The sequence below is a fragment of the Triturus cristatus genome, chromosome 1_1 (assembly GCF_964204655.1).
Source record: "Triturus cristatus chromosome 1_1, aTriCri1.1, whole genome shotgun sequence".
Taxonomy (NCBI): domain Eukaryota; kingdom Metazoa; phylum Chordata; class Amphibia; order Caudata; family Salamandridae; genus Triturus; species Triturus cristatus.
This window is the reverse complement of record NC_140579.1, coordinates 1,135,508,551-1,135,529,312: the sequence shown is the minus strand read 5'-3', so window position 1 is coordinate 1,135,529,312 and position 20,762 is coordinate 1,135,508,551. Positions and strand designations below refer to the sequence as shown.

General features: G+C 46.5%; 1 protein-coding gene across 11 annotated transcripts in view; it reads right to left on the bottom strand.

Annotated features, from left to right (window-relative positions):
• LOC146871733 (transcription factor SOX-13-like) overlaps positions 1 to 20,762 on the bottom strand; it is a 671,695-nt gene that overhangs the window by 117,852 nt on the left and 533,081 nt on the right. For 8 of the 11 annotated variants that reach the window (XM_085651236.1, XM_085651240.1, XM_085651233.1 and 5 more), the window contains 3 exons: positions 16,607 to 16,799; positions 15,456 to 15,552; positions 13,844 to 13,930 (listed from right to left, as the gene is read on the bottom strand). The exons of 1 other annotated variant lie outside the window; for it this stretch is intronic. In XM_085651236.1, coding sequence (XP_085507362.1) covers positions 13,844 to 13,930; positions 15,456 to 15,552; positions 16,607 to 16,799 — 377 coding nt within the window. The remainder of the gene's footprint in view (positions 1 to 13,843; positions 13,931 to 15,455; positions 15,553 to 16,606; positions 16,800 to 20,762) is intronic. 2 more of the 11 variants (XM_085651246.1, XM_085651245.1) reach the window with 1 other exon arrangement.

Genomic DNA, 20,762 nt, shown 5'->3' with positions numbered 1-20,762 from the left:
GAATTTTACTCTTCAGAAAAGTGATCACCTGGTGATATTTTTTTCATTACATCCTCTGACGGGGCTCCTGTTTTTGAGTCTCTTGGATATTCCTCACTAGGCCAATCCACAGTAATCTTACATTCTGTCCACAAATCTGCAGGTACTACTATGTCAAACAGACCATCCAGATCCTTCAATAAAACTTTTGAAACTTTCACAAACCTCTCAACCTGTCTGTACCATTCCACTGGTTTCTCTCTCAATTTTGGAAAATCATTCGTAAAAGACAAAATATCCTGTCTAGTCCATGGTACATGTACGTACCCCCCTCCGGGTGCTTCTCTCATCGGATACAACCTTTCAGCTTTTTCTGTTTCCCTCATGACATATTCAGATGTCGTTCGATTTACCTGGGCTTCTTCCTTTTTCTTTGCCCATCTAACTTTCCATCTTTCAAGATCTCCCCACTTGTGTAACAGAAATAACAATTCCCTGATATGTAACTTTCTTCCAGACACATTCATATTTTCCAAATCCTTATCAGAAAATTCTGCTTTATATGGTTTCTGCAACACCTTTGATTTCCCTATGTCAATTCCCATTTCCGATGCAAAATTTGTCAGTTTCTCATGGAATGCCTTTGTATTATGTGTAATGCTTCTACAAATAAACAGTAATTCTTCCTCACTGTATGTGGTTAATCTATCTAGACCCACATTTCCGGCAACCATTTCTTCCAATTCTACTCTCAATTTAAAAATGTCAAATATCTTTGGCTGTGACTTTGGCTTCTCTATTTCTTGAGACCATCTCTCTATATCTTCTGGGGTTACTATTGTGGTATTTCTAGTTCCTGATGATATTTCTAATCTAACTTCCTTTGAACAACTGGGCAAATTTCTTTTCGGGGTTTCCATCGTTGGCTCCCGTATGGGCAAATCCATCAATGATATTACTGATTCACATTCACTTGCTTGATGATCTATTACCTTTTATTTTCTAAGTTCTATACTTGGAGTAGGCATCACAGGATTTTTAGGTCAGTTTGATTTTTCTCCATACAATTGAACCACAGGTCCTATTGTAACTGGTATGGTCAATGCTTCAGGATGTGCGTTTATCTGAGCTATTCTCTGAATCGATTTGTCTCTATTTTTAGTTATTGCTTCCCTTTCTTTTTCTTGAAGTACCCTATCTGTGGTGTTGTGTACTATCTGGGGAACCAAAGGTGTTCCTATCATTGGGGCACTAGAAGTCATTCTATTGAATCCATCATTATAAGGTGGAGGACTTTTCATCAATATATCTTCAAGGTATCCCTCTTCCGTCTCTCCGCTACCTAACATGGTTAAGTGCTTGGTTTTGTCTGTACATTTACCTCCTATCTGCTCTTCTGATGTTAACACAGGATATAAACCTTCCGCCACCATGGCCTGTCTCCATTGTTTCATTTGACTGTCTCTAGTCTCCCAGGGAAATTTCAGATAATATTTGCTTAAGGTCCTGTTGCTTCGGGGTCTGTCACGTTCAAAGGCTCCCATTTCACATTCTTATAAAGCCTCATATTGAGTCAATGTAGGTCTAGGTTCTAACTCATTCATCCATGTTCTTAAATTGTACAATATTCTTCCATTAAAACTACCCAATTTTCTAACCATACACAGGTATGATAACCTCTCTTCACCATCATGTATGATGCAGGCATATTTGGAGGAGGAATGAGAATCCCCCCTCTACTCTTAATGGGTTTGTCCTTTTTGAAATAATTCTTAATCTTTTGCATAAATGTCATTTTTCTTTTTTCTCCGTACATTGCTTGCTTGCGCTTATTAAGGTACTGCTCGTAAGCAAACCCTACAAACCTTCTATCTGGTCTAGTCCCTATTAATGTTGGATCGTACATGCAATCTCCTCTATCTATTATTATTCTTGGGATTTCTATTTTGTAAACCAATCCGACGCTTGCTTTAATTTCTAAAAATTCTCCAATACCAGTGCGTTTTCTATTCTAAGGACCAATCAACTTCTGCTCTGCTCGCTCACTCGACCAATGCTTGCGCGGCTTTACTGTGACGTCAGTATCACTCCTTACAACTGTCCCCTCCTTTACAAATTTCGCATTAACTACACGCCCGCTGTTTCAACAAATCCCAGCACGACTCTCAGTGATGTCAGTGCAGCACCCGCAACTGACTCCTCCTTCACAAGGTAGTGCGAAAACTTATTTTCTCACAATTCTTCACACAAATTTAATTAATTAACAACGTATAAACATTTGCTATTGTGTCTGACACACTAATTCAAAGAATAGTAATATTTCTTTCACTGCGAGTAAAACCCTTCCGCTTACTTTTCACACACTACGAGTAATATCTTTCCGCTTACTCTTCACACAAGCATCAGAGAACCTGCTACTCCTTCAGTATTACCCTTTCTAGGGGATATAATACCAAAATGTCACCAGCGAACTCCTCGCTACCAATGATTCTCACTAACATACAAGAAATTTTCCCTAATTTAGTACTTCCAGTCCTGTGTAATTTTCAGCACTTTCTCGATCCAGACCAGTAACCTCACTGCAGTGTGGCTTACACTCGCCACCCGCTATTCAATATTCCCGGGAAATTCCAGACAACATGAAGCTATACATAACGGGTTTTGGTTAAAACATAAATCAATAATTCACAAATTCAAATACAGTCCTCACCTAACTAACTATACTAACCATGCCTCTGCAACAAAGTAAAACTGATGCAGCGAAGTTTACCAGCTCTACACATTTATACACACAACACTCATTTGGGCCCATATACATTCATACACACAATGAGATGGCAAATATCCACTGGTCATCAACTTTATTTTACCCTAGGAAACCTTTACACCAGTATTCTTACCATTCCTGTCTCCTGAGAAAATGAACAATTTGATAAGATCTAGTAGTAGATTAGAATAGGGAGGAAATATGATAATGCATTTAACTTTTATTTAAAGAACCACAGACTCAGAAGGAGTTTTAAAATTTTATCTGAATTAATGATTTTGTGAGTCAAATCAACATACACATGAATATACCAGGAGTCTCCATCAGGAAAAATAGTACAGTTAGCTGCTTATAATCAGTTTTGCATTAATAAATTCTACGGAGCAATAACCCTACAGTTATATTTACCTAGAATGGTGTGAGGACCTTGACATTAGGGAGTCAAGGATTCAGGACAGGGAAAAGGTGACCTCTTCTAGTGTAACACCAACGTTACACCCCTCTCTGGTGCTACTCTCTCCAGCTCGGGCTCATCAGGACCCCATCCTAGATGTGCCTCCTCGGTTGTTCCACGACTTTTCCCTAGTGTTGGATTCTTCAGTCAGATTGCAGAAAATTCGGGCAGTATCTCAGCATAGCATCTGCATTTCAGCATCAAGTGTGTCTAACTATCTAGAACTTACCTCTGTTATACCAATTTAAATGTATGATCCCCCCCAAATGTTTCAATTCCATGTTCACCCGCAATTTTGATTGGGCCAAGCAGTGGGGTGAGGACATCACACCATACTAAATGTGGGGCGTGGCCAAGCAGGCTACGATGGCGGACGCACTCTGCTGAGGCTCTGCAGTCGGGCAGACCAGTAGACAGCACCACATCGTCTAATCTGGCAGCAAAACGCTTCCGCTGGTGTCGGAACTGAAGCTGCACACAGTGATGCCAAAGAAATCCTGAATGCTGCAGTACCCGCCGAGAAATCCGCAGTTGTTGCACCCCAGGGCCCAGTAACAAGATGGCATCCACCAGCGTTTAGCCCTGACTGTCGCACGGCTGTGCTTTGGTAGCCGAAAAACACATCCCCGGGCCGGGAGTGCCTATCTGCTGCTTCTGACGACGACCGAACAAGACGGTGCTCACTCGACTGTGATCGCCCCCGCCGGCCGCCGCATACCCAGCGAGCTGCGGAGGGGGCCGGGGGCAGTCGGCGACAACCCGGCGCTAGTAACAGCGCGACCTCACCTGAGCGGCGAATCCCCAGGGCGGACGCCAAGAGCAACCACTGAGGCGGACTTTACCGGCACCAACGAGCGGCTGCGGGGGGGTGAATCGCCGGTGCCCCCTCCCCGGTTCAGCACTTGGGGCCTTTTCGTGCCGAGTCTGCCTGACTCCAAAATGGCGCCCGCGAGCTGAGATGCCTCGGACCACCAGGCGAATATCCCCAAGGGACCTCCGTGCGACAACACAAGAGGTGAGAGACGGGGACCCGACCCAACTCCACTGGTCCTAATTATGTGATTCCCCCCCACCCACTGCAAAGCCTAAGAGCTGGCCGTGCATAGTGACTGCCACTGCCTGACCCTAACATGGAGGCCTCCAGGGTGGATTGTAACCGGTGATCATGCTGCCACTTCGCCCGCAGAAACAGCAGACGGGTGCCTGGAACACCCTCGACGCTCGCCTTACCTACTGCACCGCCAGCGGCGCGCATAACTGCCAACCACAAGCGCTGACACCTTGGGTGCACAGGTACCCTCTGAACGCCATACACAACGGGTGGTGCCATGATGAGGACGCCAGATGAGAGAGACTGGTGCTGACATTAACGCTGAGCCCAGATAATACACGCCACACGCGCTAGGAAGCAAGAAACAGGCCGGACGGGACGTGACCGCCGCTGAAGGTGCCCATCACGAGCGTGACTGGCGGCTCGACGGGGGAGGTCCCACCAGGGCGGGAGTGACTTGCGGACACACTACACCTCATACATCAAGCAGTCAATAAGAGAGATAATTTGGCCACTAGGAGGCACCAGACAGACTACACCCCTACTACTGATAACGCAGGGCACGAAGAACTTCACCCCAAACTGCAAAATGGGGAAGCCCAGAGCTACGCAGCAGAAGACGGTCCCAGAAACCGCACCGGAGAACTTGCCGCGCACTAATGCACTGGCCAAGCTGTCCACGACCCAGCCGGAACCGTCCATCTCGGACAAGCTTGACCAAGTACTAGCGGCAATCAACTTTCTAGAGTCTCCATGGAGGAACGACACGGCACCCTAATCACAGACATTAGTCTCATCCGAGACGATCACAGGAAACTGGCCGACAAGGTAAAAGATGGAGAGAAGTCCCTAGCAGACCTACAACCCACCGTTAACGCACAGCAAAAAAGCTCTGGTCCGTTCTGGGCCGCCTAGCCACTGTGGAGGAGCGTATGGATGACTTGGAGGGGCACTCGTGACGCGGCAACATCCGCGTGCTGGGCCTTCCAGAGGGAGTCGAAGGGGCGCACCCCCTCGCATACATGGAGGCCTGGGTTAAATCTTTCACCCCAACCACAGACCGAACAGCTTTCTTCCCAATAGAACGAGCCCACTGGGTTCCACCCCACAAACTGCCACCCGGAGCCCTACCCCGGCCGATACTCGCTAAATTTCTGCACTTCCAGGATCGCGATACGGTGCTCAGGGCCGCCAGAAGCGCAGGCCCCCTACAGGTGGAAAACAAACATATCATGATTTTTCCGGACTATGCACGGGCGGTGCAGAAACAAAGATCGTCGTTCCTAGAGGTGAAACGCAGACTGTGGGCGAATACCATACAATATTCATTACTATTCCCAGCCCGCCTAAAAGTCATCCAGGCTAGCAACACCCACTTCTTCTCCACTGCCGAAGAAGCGTGTGAGTGGGCAGATCACCACTGCACACAGGGCTCCAAAGAAGAGACCACTCGGGAGCGGAAACAAAAAGCGCCATGCAACAGACAGCGCAGCCCACAACAAACACAAATGCAGAGACTGCAGGGAAGGAGAGGGATAACAGAACGCCACGTCATGGAATCCCCAGATCTGGAGCAAATCATGCAGGAATGGCGCACGGTCCTACAAGCGGTAACAGATCTGGGGACTACCTCGCCGGGGGAAGACATAGACGGTGCCCCCCACCTTTTCTCATCGGAAGGAGAAGACAATAGCGATGAGACTCAATCAAATACTGACTCCATCACCTTGCCCCAGGTCACCCCAGAAACTGCCGATGATATGCACTAATGGAAACGCAAGATGGTGATCAGAAGTATCCGGTCCGATCGGCGGACACAAGCTGCCGCACCCAAATAGAACACACCCACAACATGCATCACGGCATCCCTGATGATCCACAGTCCAGATGACGAAGATCGATCCTACAAATGCCCCTCAGGCACGAACTGCCACCCCCATGTGTCAACTGTTTGGACGTATCCGCCCCGCTGATAGGTCCTAGGTATTGGGACGGTTTCCCAACCCGGTTTCTTGTTTCACTGACCCGGTTTACTCCAACCCTTTACCCCTCAGGGAACGCACGCAACAGGGCAGCCATCACACTTGGGTGGATGTCCCCGACCTCCATGTCTGATGAACACAAGGCTAGGGCACAGCCAGAATCCATGACGCAGCCACCCTCCGTCACACTGAAGTGCACAAGTAACGATCACCGCATACCCAAATGCAGAGTGCAGAGGTTAGTATTATAACCTTAAACACACGGGCCTTCATACTTCACGCAAACGGTACGCAACATACTCATACATTAAGCGTCAAAACTCACAAATTGCATTTCTGCAAGAGACACACCTCACAGCGCCAGAAATCAACAAACTATGGGCCAGATGGCGCGGAACCATATGTGCCATGTCATACTCTGCATATGCACGAGGCGTGCTGGTCTGGGTCTGCCAGGGCACCCCTTTTCAAGAGCTCCGGAGAGTGGTGGACAAAGAGGGTAGATTTGCATTGCTGGAGGGGCTCTTAGACGGACAATCCATCCTACTGGGTAGCATATATGCCCCGAATATTGAACAGGGCAGGTTCTGGGAATCCCTTACTGGGGTTCTAGCCCAATTTGCATCTATCCCATGGATCCTAGGGGGCGACTATAACTGCGCGCTCAATATTGCACTAGACAGATCTCACCCGCCACCGCCACATTCTCCCGCTCCGAAACAGACTGCGCGCTTTTAAAGTTGGGTCACACACTGGGCATTAGTAGACGCATCGAGAGCACACCACCCTCACTCATGACTCTACTCGTTCCACTCCATTCCGCACAAACTACGGATCCGATTAGACAGATTTTTATGCTTCCCATCACTGATTCCCAAGGTTCAGCACACGGATTACTTAGGCCGTGTAATTTCTGACCACGATGCACATATCTTACGCATTCATTGAAGGCCCCATCATCCCCCGATGCCTACTTGGCGCCTCCCACGCGACTGTCTGACAGACCAAGTGTTCAAGCACGACCATGAACAAAACATACAGGACTACTTTACCAACAACGGGGGGACTGCCACCTCCAAATTAATAGAATGGGACGCATTCAAGGTAGTGGCTCGGGGAGCATGCATCAAACAGATAGAAGGGGTGAAACGCACACTAGAACGAACACTCACCACTACCGAACTAAAGTTAGCTACCCTCACAAGACAAGAAGATGCAAATGCTGCGACGGCGGCACAGGTGGCGGAGGCCAAAACACAGTACTCTACCACCATGGTAGACTTACGCAAATACAACTTTAGAGCCTACGCCACTCGAATGCATAAGGAGAGAGATAAAACAGGCACACTCCTAGCATGGCTAGCAAAACAGGACACAGACACAAAACCCATCACCGAGATAATAGACCCCTCCGGTAATTTAGTGCGCTCCCAAATGGACATCTTATGTGCATTCCAGCATTATTATACCACGATTTACCGCACCCCGACACAGCTCAGACAGGAGGCGATAAGCCACTTTCTGGGCCCACTACCTATCCACATATTACGGAATCAGAGAAAAGCACACTAGACGCCAAAATAACGCCGACTGACGTCACCCATGCGATCCGTGTGCTAGCGCGGAACTAGGCACCGGGTCTGGACGGTCTACCTCTTGAATATTACAGCACCTTCTCCTCCCTGCTAGTCGCGTCTCTCGCAGAGATGTTTGCGACCGCACTTGAAAAGAGAGAACTGCCCAGCTCCCTTCGCGAGTCGGTCATCGTAACGTTCCTCAAACCACACCGAGACCCACAACAACTGTCTTCTTACCGCCCTATCACGCTCCTCTCTGCCAACTGCAAAATACTGGGGAAAATTCTGGCGGATACATATGAACAAATTCTGCTTCCCCTAGTCCACCCGGATCAGTGTGGGCTTGTACCCGGCAGAAATACGTCCCAAAACATCCGTCGCTTGTTCCACATTCAGGATCAAGTGGGAGATACGCACCCTAACGCGGCCTGCTTAATTTTAGACCTCGAAAAGACCTTTGATACCCTCACGTGGCCATACCTTTTCACCGTTCTACAACGAGCAGGAATAGGTCCAACTCTCCTAACTTACACGCAGCTCCTCTACACCAAGCTTACATCTCGTATTCGAATGGGCCGACACATATCGTCGCCATTCAAGGTGGAGAGAGGTACAAGACAAGGGTGCCCACTATCGCCCCTGATCTTCGCCCTGGCGATAGAACCTCTGGCAATATGATTACGCCAGGAGGGCGCCGAATGGGGCATCCCCATAGCGGACACCGCCCATAGCGTATCCCTGTATACGGACGACCTCCTCCTATACATCCGAGATATCACCGCGGACCTCATACCCATCTGGACAATCCTGACTGAGTTCGCTGAGGCGTCAGGACTTAAAGTAAATTGGGACAAATCCGCAATCTACCCACTGCACTCCAATCTCGTACCGCAGGAGGTACGAATTGGTAAGCAGAGCCTACCTTGGAGCACAAAAGCCCCCCGATATCTTGGCATCCACCTGTACCACTCCCCCGCCGACATTTATGAGGGCAATCATCGCAACGTGCTGGCCAGCATCAGATCGGCGGTGGGATTTTGGAAGAACCTTCCGCTGGCCCCGAATGGCCGTGTGGCCATAGCTAAGATGATCATTGTCCCCCGGCTGCTGTACCACTTTACAAACTTACTGGTAATTCCACCCAAAGCCTTTTTTCATGACCTAGACTCGCTCATCTGGGGGGCAAACAGACACCGGATAGCCCTCACTAAACTGCAATTGCCCACCACACAAGGGGGTCTAGGCACCCCCTCCTTCGAATCGTACGTCCTAGCGGCGCAGTCACAATGGCTATCGTACTGGACGGCGGGTAGGCATACAGGTGAAACACATACGGCTCGGGCCCGGTCCCTGCCCCGGAACTCCGTCGCCTGCTGCTCCCAGGTACCAAACCACGACGGACATATCTGTTGCAGGTATCGGTGGCCCGTCGATGTATGCAAAGAATCCACCGCATGTCGACAGAGACCCCACACTACTCCCCTCGGCTGCCACTGGTCGGTTGGCCCAAACGGGAGAAATACTTCACAACTACCATGCTTCGTATGTGGATGGACCGCGACATAACGGAGGATGAATCGCTGTTCGCAGATGGGCAGCTTAGACCTTACGACCAGCTCATGGAGGACTACGATCTCCCCTCGGGACAGTTTTTAACCCACCGACAGCTCCTAGAAAGTTATCGGCCACACTCTGACCTTTCTACAGGCGAGCCACCAACACACCCGGTCATTCACACCATCCTATATATGGGTATGGGCCGGCACCTAGTTACGTGGCTTTATAAGTCCATAAGAGAACTTACAAATAAACCACTGCTTGCTCTCCGAGCCAAATGGGAAGACGAACTTGAACATCAGTTACACAACAAAGAATGGGAGAGGGCCCTAGAGTTCCCCAAAAAATTGTCAAGGAACGCGTGTTTTAAGAACATACAGCTTTATGTCCTACATAGAGCGTATCAAACACCAGCACGTCTACATCGCTTCAACCCGGACACCCAATTTCTCTGACCCAGATGTCACTCACAAGACGTGCACTTTCGTCACATGTTCTGGAGCTGCCCCACCATACAACCGTACTGGTCTATAGTCTTGGGGACACTCAAAGAACTCGCAGGTCTTACAGATATACACACGTGGGAGGCAGTCGCTCTCGGAATATTCCGAAGACCAAAGACACACAAAGTGCCCGTACTCTTCGCGACAGTAGCAACGCTCTTAGCTAAAAGAAGTATCGCCATGAACTGGCGAGCCACATTGGGCCCCCCGATAGAGGCATGGGAGGGAGCGGTACAGAAATGGGCGACCGCAGAAGAAGAAACACTACGGGAGGAGGAGGTGAAGGGACTATGAAAACATCCCATATCTATGGAATGGGCCCTATTTTCACACCAGTTCAAGCAATTACACACGCAAACCGACCCAAGCACTTCTCAACACACCTCAATACACCTGGAAGCACGAACCTCAGATGAGAGTACACATGACACCGTCCCCACCACCCCAACCGACACGTGATGCACAAAAACTCCACAGTGCACTGCACCGTATACTGCAACTGGCAACGTTGCCCCAATGATAGCCAGTAAACAACGCTGTGACACACCTACAGCCTATAGTGGACGTGACCCAGACGCCCTACCCGATGCACACACCCTGACTCCCCCCCTCAAAGCACCCCCAGTTTATTCTCCCCAGTTCCCCCTGACATCACTTTACAGAGAGGATAAGTGGACTGTAACGGCAGATACCCCCTCAGAGTGCAGAATCTATGTCCTACGGCTGAACAGCAATACTACTGTTGCTCAAATAAGTACAACGAGATGTAATGTGATCTTATTGCAAAACTGTTAATAAAAATATTTCCTACCAAAAAAAAAAATCACACCATACTAAGTGGAATAATTTTCTTTAGTCTATTGTCTAGTTCCGCGCCCCTTAATTTTAATACCCACAAGCTTTATTCCCACAAGCATTTCATATGTGGATCGCTAAGTCTATTTTACAATGTTGCTTCTTCTTCCTCTTGTAGGGTCAAGAGTTGGTTTTGCATGTCCTTTTCGGGCTTAGGGTGTGGCAGTCAGTCAATTTGCTTCACTTGTTTAGAACAAGCAGATCGGAAAGTCTTTATACGTTGTTGCCCCTTTCTTCCTCCAGTAGGGTCAGAAGTTTGTGTTCATATCCTTGTCGGCTTAGGGTTTGGCAGTCAGTCAAGTTGCATCACTTGTTCCAGGGCAAGCAGTTGTTTTGCGCATGTGTAGAAGCCACAAGGGAACAGAGACACGGTCACCCTCCAAGGCCCAAATGTGAACTATTGATAAAGTCAAATAAGAACACGTTCGAATACAAAATAAAATGAATTCACTGTATACCACTTACTTCTACTCTAACCCCATTTACTTAATACATTTTTCGCATGAATAGCTTAGTAATACGTGCATATGTAAGTTTCAGCTCAGCATGTGCGTTAGTGAGATGGGTTTGGTCAGCCATTTTTAAAGCTAGTGCGCAGCTGCAAAGATTTCCCCCCCAAGCGACAGAAAACATCATACTACGTTGATGTAGTAGACGCAAACGCAGAAGAGTTCCTGCGTTTTCGGCGGCCATTTTAGGACACTCGGGTTATTCATTAGTAAGGCACATAGGAAAGCGTCCCCCAGATACAATATGTTAAATGTGGTGCACTGTTAGTACTCACGAAACAGATTGATTATAGTGTTACAGGTTATTCGAGAGGATTGCATACGAGCAAGTCTCTTTGATGCGAAACCTTGCTCCATCGAAAGTGAAACGCTGAAAGTGCATTTCAGTCTTGAATGTCTTTCATTCACCCTTCAAGCTCTCTTATTCGTGAATTCACTGTTGTGTTTGACCCCTAGAGACCACCAGTGTGCCACCTCTAGGGCACATGACCAGAGGGTATCAAAACTACCTGTTTTCACTGTCCGCAACCGAGCATCCTTCGTCTGTTCATAGGGAAGCCTGTCTGGTTGGTGGAAGCTGTCAGAGTTTCAAGGTATGTACTGGTCGCAGCACCTGCAGGTGAGACCTACTGACTCATTTGCTTCCACTGTGTAAAACAGAAGCAGATCCCTGTAATGAGGCTTTTGTTTCCACCACCTCCAGAGTATGGTATTCAGTAAAAAGGCCACAAATAACGAGAGAAGGCTTTACTAAATCGATGTATGATTGAGATCCTAGTGACTCATCACTAGAAAGCCAGCAATTTATAGATGACCCACTCAACCCAGAAGCCCCTGCAAGAATCAGGTTTGCCTCCAGACGGAGCCATTTGTGTCCATTTTGAGCTTGCCAAGATACATAAACCCTCCTGTCAAACAGATCATCCTTTAAATATTGGAGAGATGAAACCAAAATTATCCTTCTTGACTCAGACTTTTTCCGACGTTGAACAATGCTCAAATGTTGTTTTTTGCGGCAGGCCCACTGTTCAATGTCCCCAGCCAGAATCAGCACTCGACACTTGCACGGAATCAATCAGTGGACTCTAAGAGGATGTAACAAGGCATTCCTGAGCACAGCCTCTACATGCTGTCCTTTACCTCTCCAAGCTGCATGAATATATGCACTCTTGGACCCAGGTCTACCCGCTTTTCCTATTTGCCTACCGACCTGTGTAACACCCCAGCAAATGAAGGAAATAAACTAAGCCCACAAGCAGCCTGCCAGACCTTTCCATAATGGTGACATTGCCATGCAAAACACCCCCACATAAGACACAGTTGAGACCAACAAGTCCAAGAGATGCGCTGACACATGAGGTTTTGCCACCTGGTCGGTGTCCTCCAGTTAAAAATACACCCTTTCCACACCAAACGCCTTTCACCTAACTAGGAAACCCCTAATGGAGATTGTGCGCTGCAACCTCTCCCTGAGAGGATACCTTCTTTGCCAACTTCCACCCTATAGGTGGCCTTCCTGCTGTCTAGTCCTGCATCAGTGCCTGTTTGCACCAAGACAACAAACACTTAATGAACAACTGACTGCCTTTGCAAAGAACCATCGAGGTTCCATAACCCCAATAGTACAACCCAGAGAAGGGGATCCAGGAGGAAGTCAAATCTGGCCTGAGACAGTCAAACCCAAAATAGAGTTTCACAGTAGCAAACAACTGTAAAAGACCAGCCTAAAGGAACCCTGAAATAATTGAAAACTCTGTAGCCTCAACCAGCAGAAATTGAAATATCGCCCGATTGAGCTATCCGGAGCCCCATAACGACAGGGTGGCAGGAGTCACAGACACCCAGGGGTATCAGAAAAATAAAGCTAGGACCAAAAACATATATTGATATTACTTCGCCAACCATAATGTTGCAGGAGGAAGAACATCTGCGGTAACCATCATAAGATGGTCCAGGCTGGCTGTGAATCTACAGGTGGTATGACGAAACTATCCCTGTGCTTTGCCACAGATTCCAATTGTAAAGAACTGCAGCAGCAGTGACAGGTCTAGGAACACAAAGGGTTCCGACAGTGCCCAGTCTAACAGTGGTCCAGTCAACAGTGTCTGGCTCTATAATGGACCCAGCAGCCTAAAAGAATTGTAGCAATGTGTAGGAGGTGAAGTGAGGATTTCGGTTAAAAAAACTTTGGGGTCACAAAAAAGGGTAGAAATATCAGGAATTAATAAAAAAAAAATAAGGAGAGGAGCCCGGCTATCCATCAAAGGAAGAGAGTGAATGTCTACAGATGTACTTCAGAGATCTGAAAAATGATGGAATGCTCTACATATAGCTGAACATACTTGGAATGACTAAGTATAACCTCATTAAAGATACTGCACTATATGTAGGTAAAGGTACTTTATTGCCCCTTACTACATTTTAATGCATGACATAAATAATGTGGTAACGCCTCTCCGTGGCTATGTTTTCTCTGGATGTCATTTGTCTTGGTTTCCATTAGGATTAGGTTATAACTGATCTAATTTTTGTGATATGAAGTGACATTTTCTTTTCCCTGCTCAGCCATTGAATTTAGCAGGAATAGGAACATGGACATGTATCCTCACCTTTTACATCTTTGCTTTCCGTGGGCATGTTTCCCAGAAGCCTCTCCTTCCAGTCGCTGGACAGTAGTATTTCAATTGTTGGCATCACTGAAGAGAGAAGGAGTGGGGCGAGATATTGGCGGGAGGGTAAATAGATGGGACATGAGAGTTTATGTCATAAATGTGCATGAGCGGAGGGCGTTGGTATAAAAGAGTAATACTGAAGCGTACCACAAACGAAGTAGAGATGTGAGTGACTCGGGGTGATTGGGTGAGGGGGTGGAGGAATGAATTAAGAAAAGATAATAGAGTCTGGGTGGGTGAACCACATAGAAGAAGTTGCAGATTAAGTTGTGGGGTGTCAATGGACGAGACAGTGACACAGCATAAATGAAGGGGCCTTGGGAGTCCCAATTTCTCCTTTCAGCCCGGTGAGGTTGGGGATGGTTTCTGAGCTGCTCAGAACTACTTCCAAACCATTCCACCCATAGTTCATTACAGGGCTCTGAAGGGCTTGGGTGTTGAAAAACAAAAAATATATATCCATACATACATTCATATGCATGCACTACAAAAATATCATGCTTAGATATATCACACTAACAAGCTGCCTGGAGCTCCAAGAAGCCTCCAACTCTGACCTTCCGTGTATAAGCTTCAACAGCTATTCTGAACCACCTTAGTGGTCTCTTTGCTTGTACTGACTCCATGTTAGTTTGCTTATCTGGTTGTGCAATTTGCTTACACAGTAGGTCTGTAGTATAACTGACACAGTGCCAAGCCGGCCTTTCATGGTCTGCCCATATCTAGCTGTTTCTAATTGGCATGGTGCAGATATTGCCTATCCCTATTACCCATATTTGGCATGGTGCCTTATTCTAGTTCCGCTGGCATTGCATTAATAAATGTATATAGGACTCAGAAACCAGTCACTCAGGGAAGAAGCAGGCTGAGAGCACCAGTTGGGGACCTGACTTCTTCCTTGCTGATCAGCAAGCATGCATGGGTACCAATAAATACATTTCATTCTGTTTCGGAGCAAACGGCGGTGTCTAGTGAGTTTCTTTCATTTGCTCCTGGGAGGGTTCAAATTATTTCTGTAACATTGAGGGTGTATAAGGAATTTGACCCAATTATCAGACCCGGAGGGTCTCACAACTGTAAGTTACAAAAAACACGAGCAATTACGTTTTTTAATGAAAGGTGTGCCTCTGTTCAGCATTGTAGACGACTAAAATACAGAGACTTCACAAATCTGGAGTAGAGAAGGTTGCCAGACTCAGGCCTAGCTGCATGTCAGCCTGTGAAGGGCGCATGCACCATCTCATTCATGCCACATACAGCAGTGCCACCCCCATCCCATTATTGACCCTCAATGGTGCTGGCAGAATTACTATAATGTTGAGAAACTTCACTTCAGGCCATGGGTTAAAAGGTAGAAAGGGCTGAGGAGCAGTCGAACACAAGATAGAGCCAGCCTGGCAGGCGACAGAGTCCACTCTAGTCCATTAAGCCTCTTAGATGCTCTGAGAGGCTAATCTTTTCATAAGGCTGACTGTCTCCCACTGTCATTAGCCTATCTGGTTAGTCTCTGACTCCATCAACAATTCTGGCTTCAAGGTCGCCATCTTACCTTCCTTCATGCTGGGGCTCAGCTCCAGCTTCTCTGTCTTGGCAGAGTCAAATCCTCTGGAGTCTCGAGTTCTCGTGTCCGTTGGGGACCGTGGCTCCTGTCAGGCAGAGACGAGATCAGTTAACAACTTTGTAAGCCTGTTTGACTAAAATAGACAGATGGGCATTACCAGCTGCCTCGTAAGACTGCAATGACTTATAAGACAGGTGTGCAGAGGGAGGGGTACATTACCAGTAACTTGTCTGTGTGCAAAGCTTCCACCCCATACACTGTATCAGTAAATGCTCCCTTGCACAGGATACAAAAACAAATGTACACAGTTGCGATCAACCCCTTCCTTCAATGATGCTTGTTTAGATAGGGAACCAAGCAATAGAGAACGACTGACCCTGTCAGTTAGGGGAATGCATACCAGCATGATCAAGGTCACAGCCTGCAACCAGGAACAAGGGAAAACTACGTGGGATTAACTGGGCCTGTAACCAAACAGAAGGACTGGAGGGGTACTGGCAGAGTTGTGTTTGGGTTCCAGTACCTGAGTAACAGGGTGAGGGCTGTTCAGAATTGAGGTACACTGCAGAGAGCTTCAAGTGGCTCGCACACTGTAATATGGGGGGGGGAAGCTGCAGATGACGAGAGCTCTGTGTATGGTTCATAGCACTAGCATCATGTGGGACTGCAGGCCACAACTGAGTTGAGCTGGCAGAGATGGGTGAGGCATGAAGTACATTGGCAGAGCTGTGCTAAGTTACCAAAACTAGAATAGCGGGGGGCTGAAGGTCAGGATTGAGGTGTAGAGGCAGAAATGTGTGTCCCAAACAGTTATGCAGCAGAAAGCATAGAGTGAAGACTACAGGTTAGAATTAAGCGGCATTGGTTGATCAGTCAATAGCTTCCTGTGGCGGAATTGGGGTCCATGCAGAGGATATGGATTAAGATTTATTGAAAGAGGTGTAATCATGGGTAACCAGGAGTCACATCGATGTAGGGTGCTAGGGCACTTGCCAGCTCATAACCCTTAACAACTCAAGCCAGACCATCCAATCATTTCACAATGACGAAAAATTTGAAGCAAGCATGAAACACTGTTAAGAGACTAGGTTAGCATGTGGTCATGATGTAAGGCGCGGCTCCAGCAATGCCAACCGCACCTGTGAGGAGGAGTCGGCGGCCTCCCTTAGAGGCAGAGTAACCCTAAGTGAGCTACTGGCTTGGGCATCAGTTGAGGCAGTTGGTGAATCGCAGAAGTCCTCCATCTTGTCCTCTTCCTTAATGGTGCAGGTCACCATGTTGCCAGTGTTGTCTTCGTTATGATGTGGAGAGCCGGAATTCCTCAAGGACATCCTGAGTAGACAAGATACAAAAGTTTCACTGATGGTCAAAGGGTAGTGGGATTTACCTACATAGCATGTAAGGTCTCTTCTACTCTGTCAGGGGTGTCCTCAGAACATCACAGGCTACAAGCAAAACTATTACCAGACCTATTGAGGCAGTGGCCTGTAGACAAAGTCCAATATCGGTAAATATTGAAGACCTCTAAAAGCCTGTAAACAAAACTGGCAAATACTGAGAAGAGATTACATTATGCCTCCAAAGAAAGATCAGAAACTCTGTAAATCGAACTCAGTTTACTGGTAAATATAAGATCCGAAATTTTTAAATGTTAGTTAGAAATGGTAAATCTAGCACTTTAAAAATGCAACATAGATCTCAAAGTCCGCACAGTGTAGCTTATGTCTGTAAACAGAAATACGCACACCTAGAATTAAATGGTTACTTACCCAAATGAGTCGTCTTGAGAATGTTCCCGACTTACTTGCTGTGCATTATTTAGCCATCTAGTTACTGGGTCTGGAATGGTCTCTTTCCTATCCCTCAGTTTGTGGATGCGAAGGAAAGAAAGAATGGACTTTCTTTCCTGTATTGTCTTGCTACTTGTAGGTGATAAAGAACTGTCCTTAATCTGATGTCCTGTGTGTGTAGAGCTGTTTCCGCTTGCGTCAGCGGCTTTTGGATAAGGGGCTTATGCTTGGTTAACATGGAAATGTGAACTTACCTTTGGGAGAAACTGTAGGTTTGTTTTCAAGACCACCCTGCCCATTTGTATTTGAAGGCAAGGTTCTTGTATTGTGAGAGCCGGTAACTTACTCACCCTACGTAGCGAAGTGATGGAAATCTAGAATGCTGTTTTGAGTGTTAAGCATTTGAGTGCTGCTTTGTACCTGGGCTCGAAAGGAGGTCTCATTTGCCGTGGTAGCAGCTGGTTCAGTTTCCACACTGGTGTGTGTGTTCACTTTGGTGGTATCTCTTTATAGTTATAAGAATCTTTTACTAACTGGTGTATTAAGAAACTCTTTCCTATAGTGTCCCGTGTGTATGCCACTATACCAGACGGGTGCCTTTAATGCATTGTATGACTGTTTCACATCCAAAAGGAGGTAGGTACTTGATAACAGCGTCTCTATTAGCCCTGCCTTCCTGCACCAGTGGTAGGATCTGACCCACTTGGTGGTATGCTGTAGGCCTCCAAGGATATCTGAGGACTTCCATGCATTTTTGGGGAAATCTCAAGGTCCAAATTCTTTGTCCTAAGGAGCCATGCTGCTATGCTAATGCTGGATGTTTCTAGCGGACGTGCTTATTCCCTGTGTTGTTAGTAGGTTCTGTAAGGCAGGTAGTTATATTGTTCTGCTTTATGCCATGTCACCAGGTCTTTGTCTGCCCACTGCGGGGTCATCATTATAAGTGTTGTGGTTGTTTGTCTGCATCTGCTTAAAACTATTGGTAGCAGTGAGATTGGGGGAAAAGCATATGCGAATTTCCCCGACCAGTCTATTGATATAGCATTCTTTTGAGATAGATGGTAAAGATACCTGTATGTAAAGTTTTGGCATTCTGAATTTGTATATGTTGTAAACAGGTCTTTTCTAGTCTCTCCCATTACTGAAAGCCTCTTTCCATGATTTCTTGAATTAGCTACCACTCATGTGAGGCACCAGCTTGTCTGCTTAGTCTTTCCACTTCTGCGTTTTGCATACCTGGCCGGTGCATCACTATTAGAGTTATATCTCTTTGTATTGCCTATTTCTATATTCCCTGTACTAGTTTGGACAGCACGTATGATCTAGTCCTTCCCTGTGTGTTTAGATTGAATATCGTTGTTGTGCTGTTCGTCTGAACTTCACCTTGACATGTACGTGGAAAGCCTTCAGTGTCGGAAAAATAGGTTTTTGCTCTAGTACATTCACGTGCTTCACTGCTTCCAGAGAATTCCATTGACCCCTGATGCTCATTTTTCCCATGTGTGTTCCGCATCCCAACAGTTATAGGGGGATCCCGTTTTTTGAAAGGCTTGCCTACTGCAATAGTCCCTATCTTCCACCATTGTATTTCCCTTTGAGCCTTCTCTGTGACAACCACTAGCTCCCCCCAGCTCCCAATTGCTTGTGACCTCCGGTAATAGATCTTGTCTTTAGTTAGCCTCATGTGGAGTCTGGCATATGGGTTTAGAAGTATGCACGAGGCCATCCGATCCATCAGTCTCAACACCATCCTCACTGTCAAAGGCTGTCCCATCTTCGAGAGGTGAGTTAATTCTCGTATGTAATGGGAACATTTTGGCTTTCCTCAAGTTTAGTGTTGCTTCTAAGAAAACCTTCTCTCTCTCTTAGGGACTGGGGAGGATTTCTCTAACTTTAGGGAGAATCCCGCCCTATATAGAATTTGCATTACTATCTGTATACTTTTTTGACATGGGCCAGCTATTTCGCATTTACACGCCAATTGTCCAAGTAGGGGGTACACAGTATCTACTACCTTCACAAGTGCATTTCTACCACATCAATATATTTCGTAAACACCCTTAGTACACTTTGAATTAGAAATATACACTGTCTACCACAAACCAAAGATACTGTTTGTGTCTTCTGTGTATCAGGACATACAGTGCATCGTGACGTGCAGATAGGCACCCTTGAGGTCTATGGTTCCAATACATTCCCCTTCCTTTAAGAGTGGGATGATATCTTTCAGTGTGGTCATCTTGAACTTATGTGTCTAGATGAACTTGTTCAAGAATCCAAATAGGTTTCAGAATCGGGTTTCAGTATCAGCTCTTGTTTCGGAATCAGGAAGTGTACAAAGTTCACACACTGGTTGTATTAGTTTCTTGGTACCTTCTCTATTACTTGTTTTTCTTGCACATCTTTTACTTCTTGCAGCAAGCAATTAACTCTTCCCTTTTCCCAGTTCTCTTTTTTGGTTTCACCATCAGTGATTTGTGTGTAAGCTCTATAGAATATCCATGTCATATAATATTGAGTACCCATTAGTGATGCAGCGGAGTTTACCAGCTCGACACATTCACACACACAACACTCAATTGGGCCCATATACATTCATACACGCAAATGAGCTGGCAAATATCCACTGGACATCAATTTGTTTACCCTTGGAAACCTTTACACCAGTATCCTGTCTCCTGAGTAAAATGCACTGTTGATGGATCTAGTAGTAGATTAGAATAGGAAGAGAAATTCAACAATGCGTTTTTAGTCTTAAGAACCCCAGACTCAGAAGGAGTTTTAAAAGTTTATCTGAATTAATAATTTGTGAGTCGAATCAAATACACTTGAATAGACCAGAATTCTCCATCAGGAAAAATAGTACAGTTAGCTCATAAATCAATTTTGCATTAATAAATTCTTGCAATGACAGCACCTGAGGAGAGAATGAATAGAGAACAAGTACGGAGCATTTACCCCAAAGATATATTTACCTAGAATGGTGTGAGGACTCCGACATCAAAGAGTCAAGGATTCAGGGCAGGTTCGGGACAGGGAAAGGTGACCTCTTCTAGTGCAACGCCAGCGTTACACCCCCCTCTGGTGCTACTCTCTCCGGCTCGGGCACGTCCGGACCCTTCCCTAGATGTGCCTCCTCGGTTGTTCCGCGAATTTTCCCTAGTGTAGGATTCTTCAGTCAAATTGCAGTATAATCTGGCAGCATCTCAGCATAGCATCAGCATCAAGTGTGTTTAACTATCTTACCTCTCTTATACCAAATTCAAATGTATGATCCACCCCCAAATGTTTCAATTCCATGTTCACCCGCAAATTTGATTGGGCTAAGCAGTGGGGTGAGGACACCATACCAAGTGCAATATTTTTCTTTAGGCTATTGTCTAATTCTCCTCCCCTTAATTTTAATATCCACAAGCTTTATTCCCACAAGCATTTCATATGTTGATCGGAAAGTCTTTATACGTTGTTGCCCCTTTCTTCCTCTAGTAGGGTCAGAAGTTTGGGT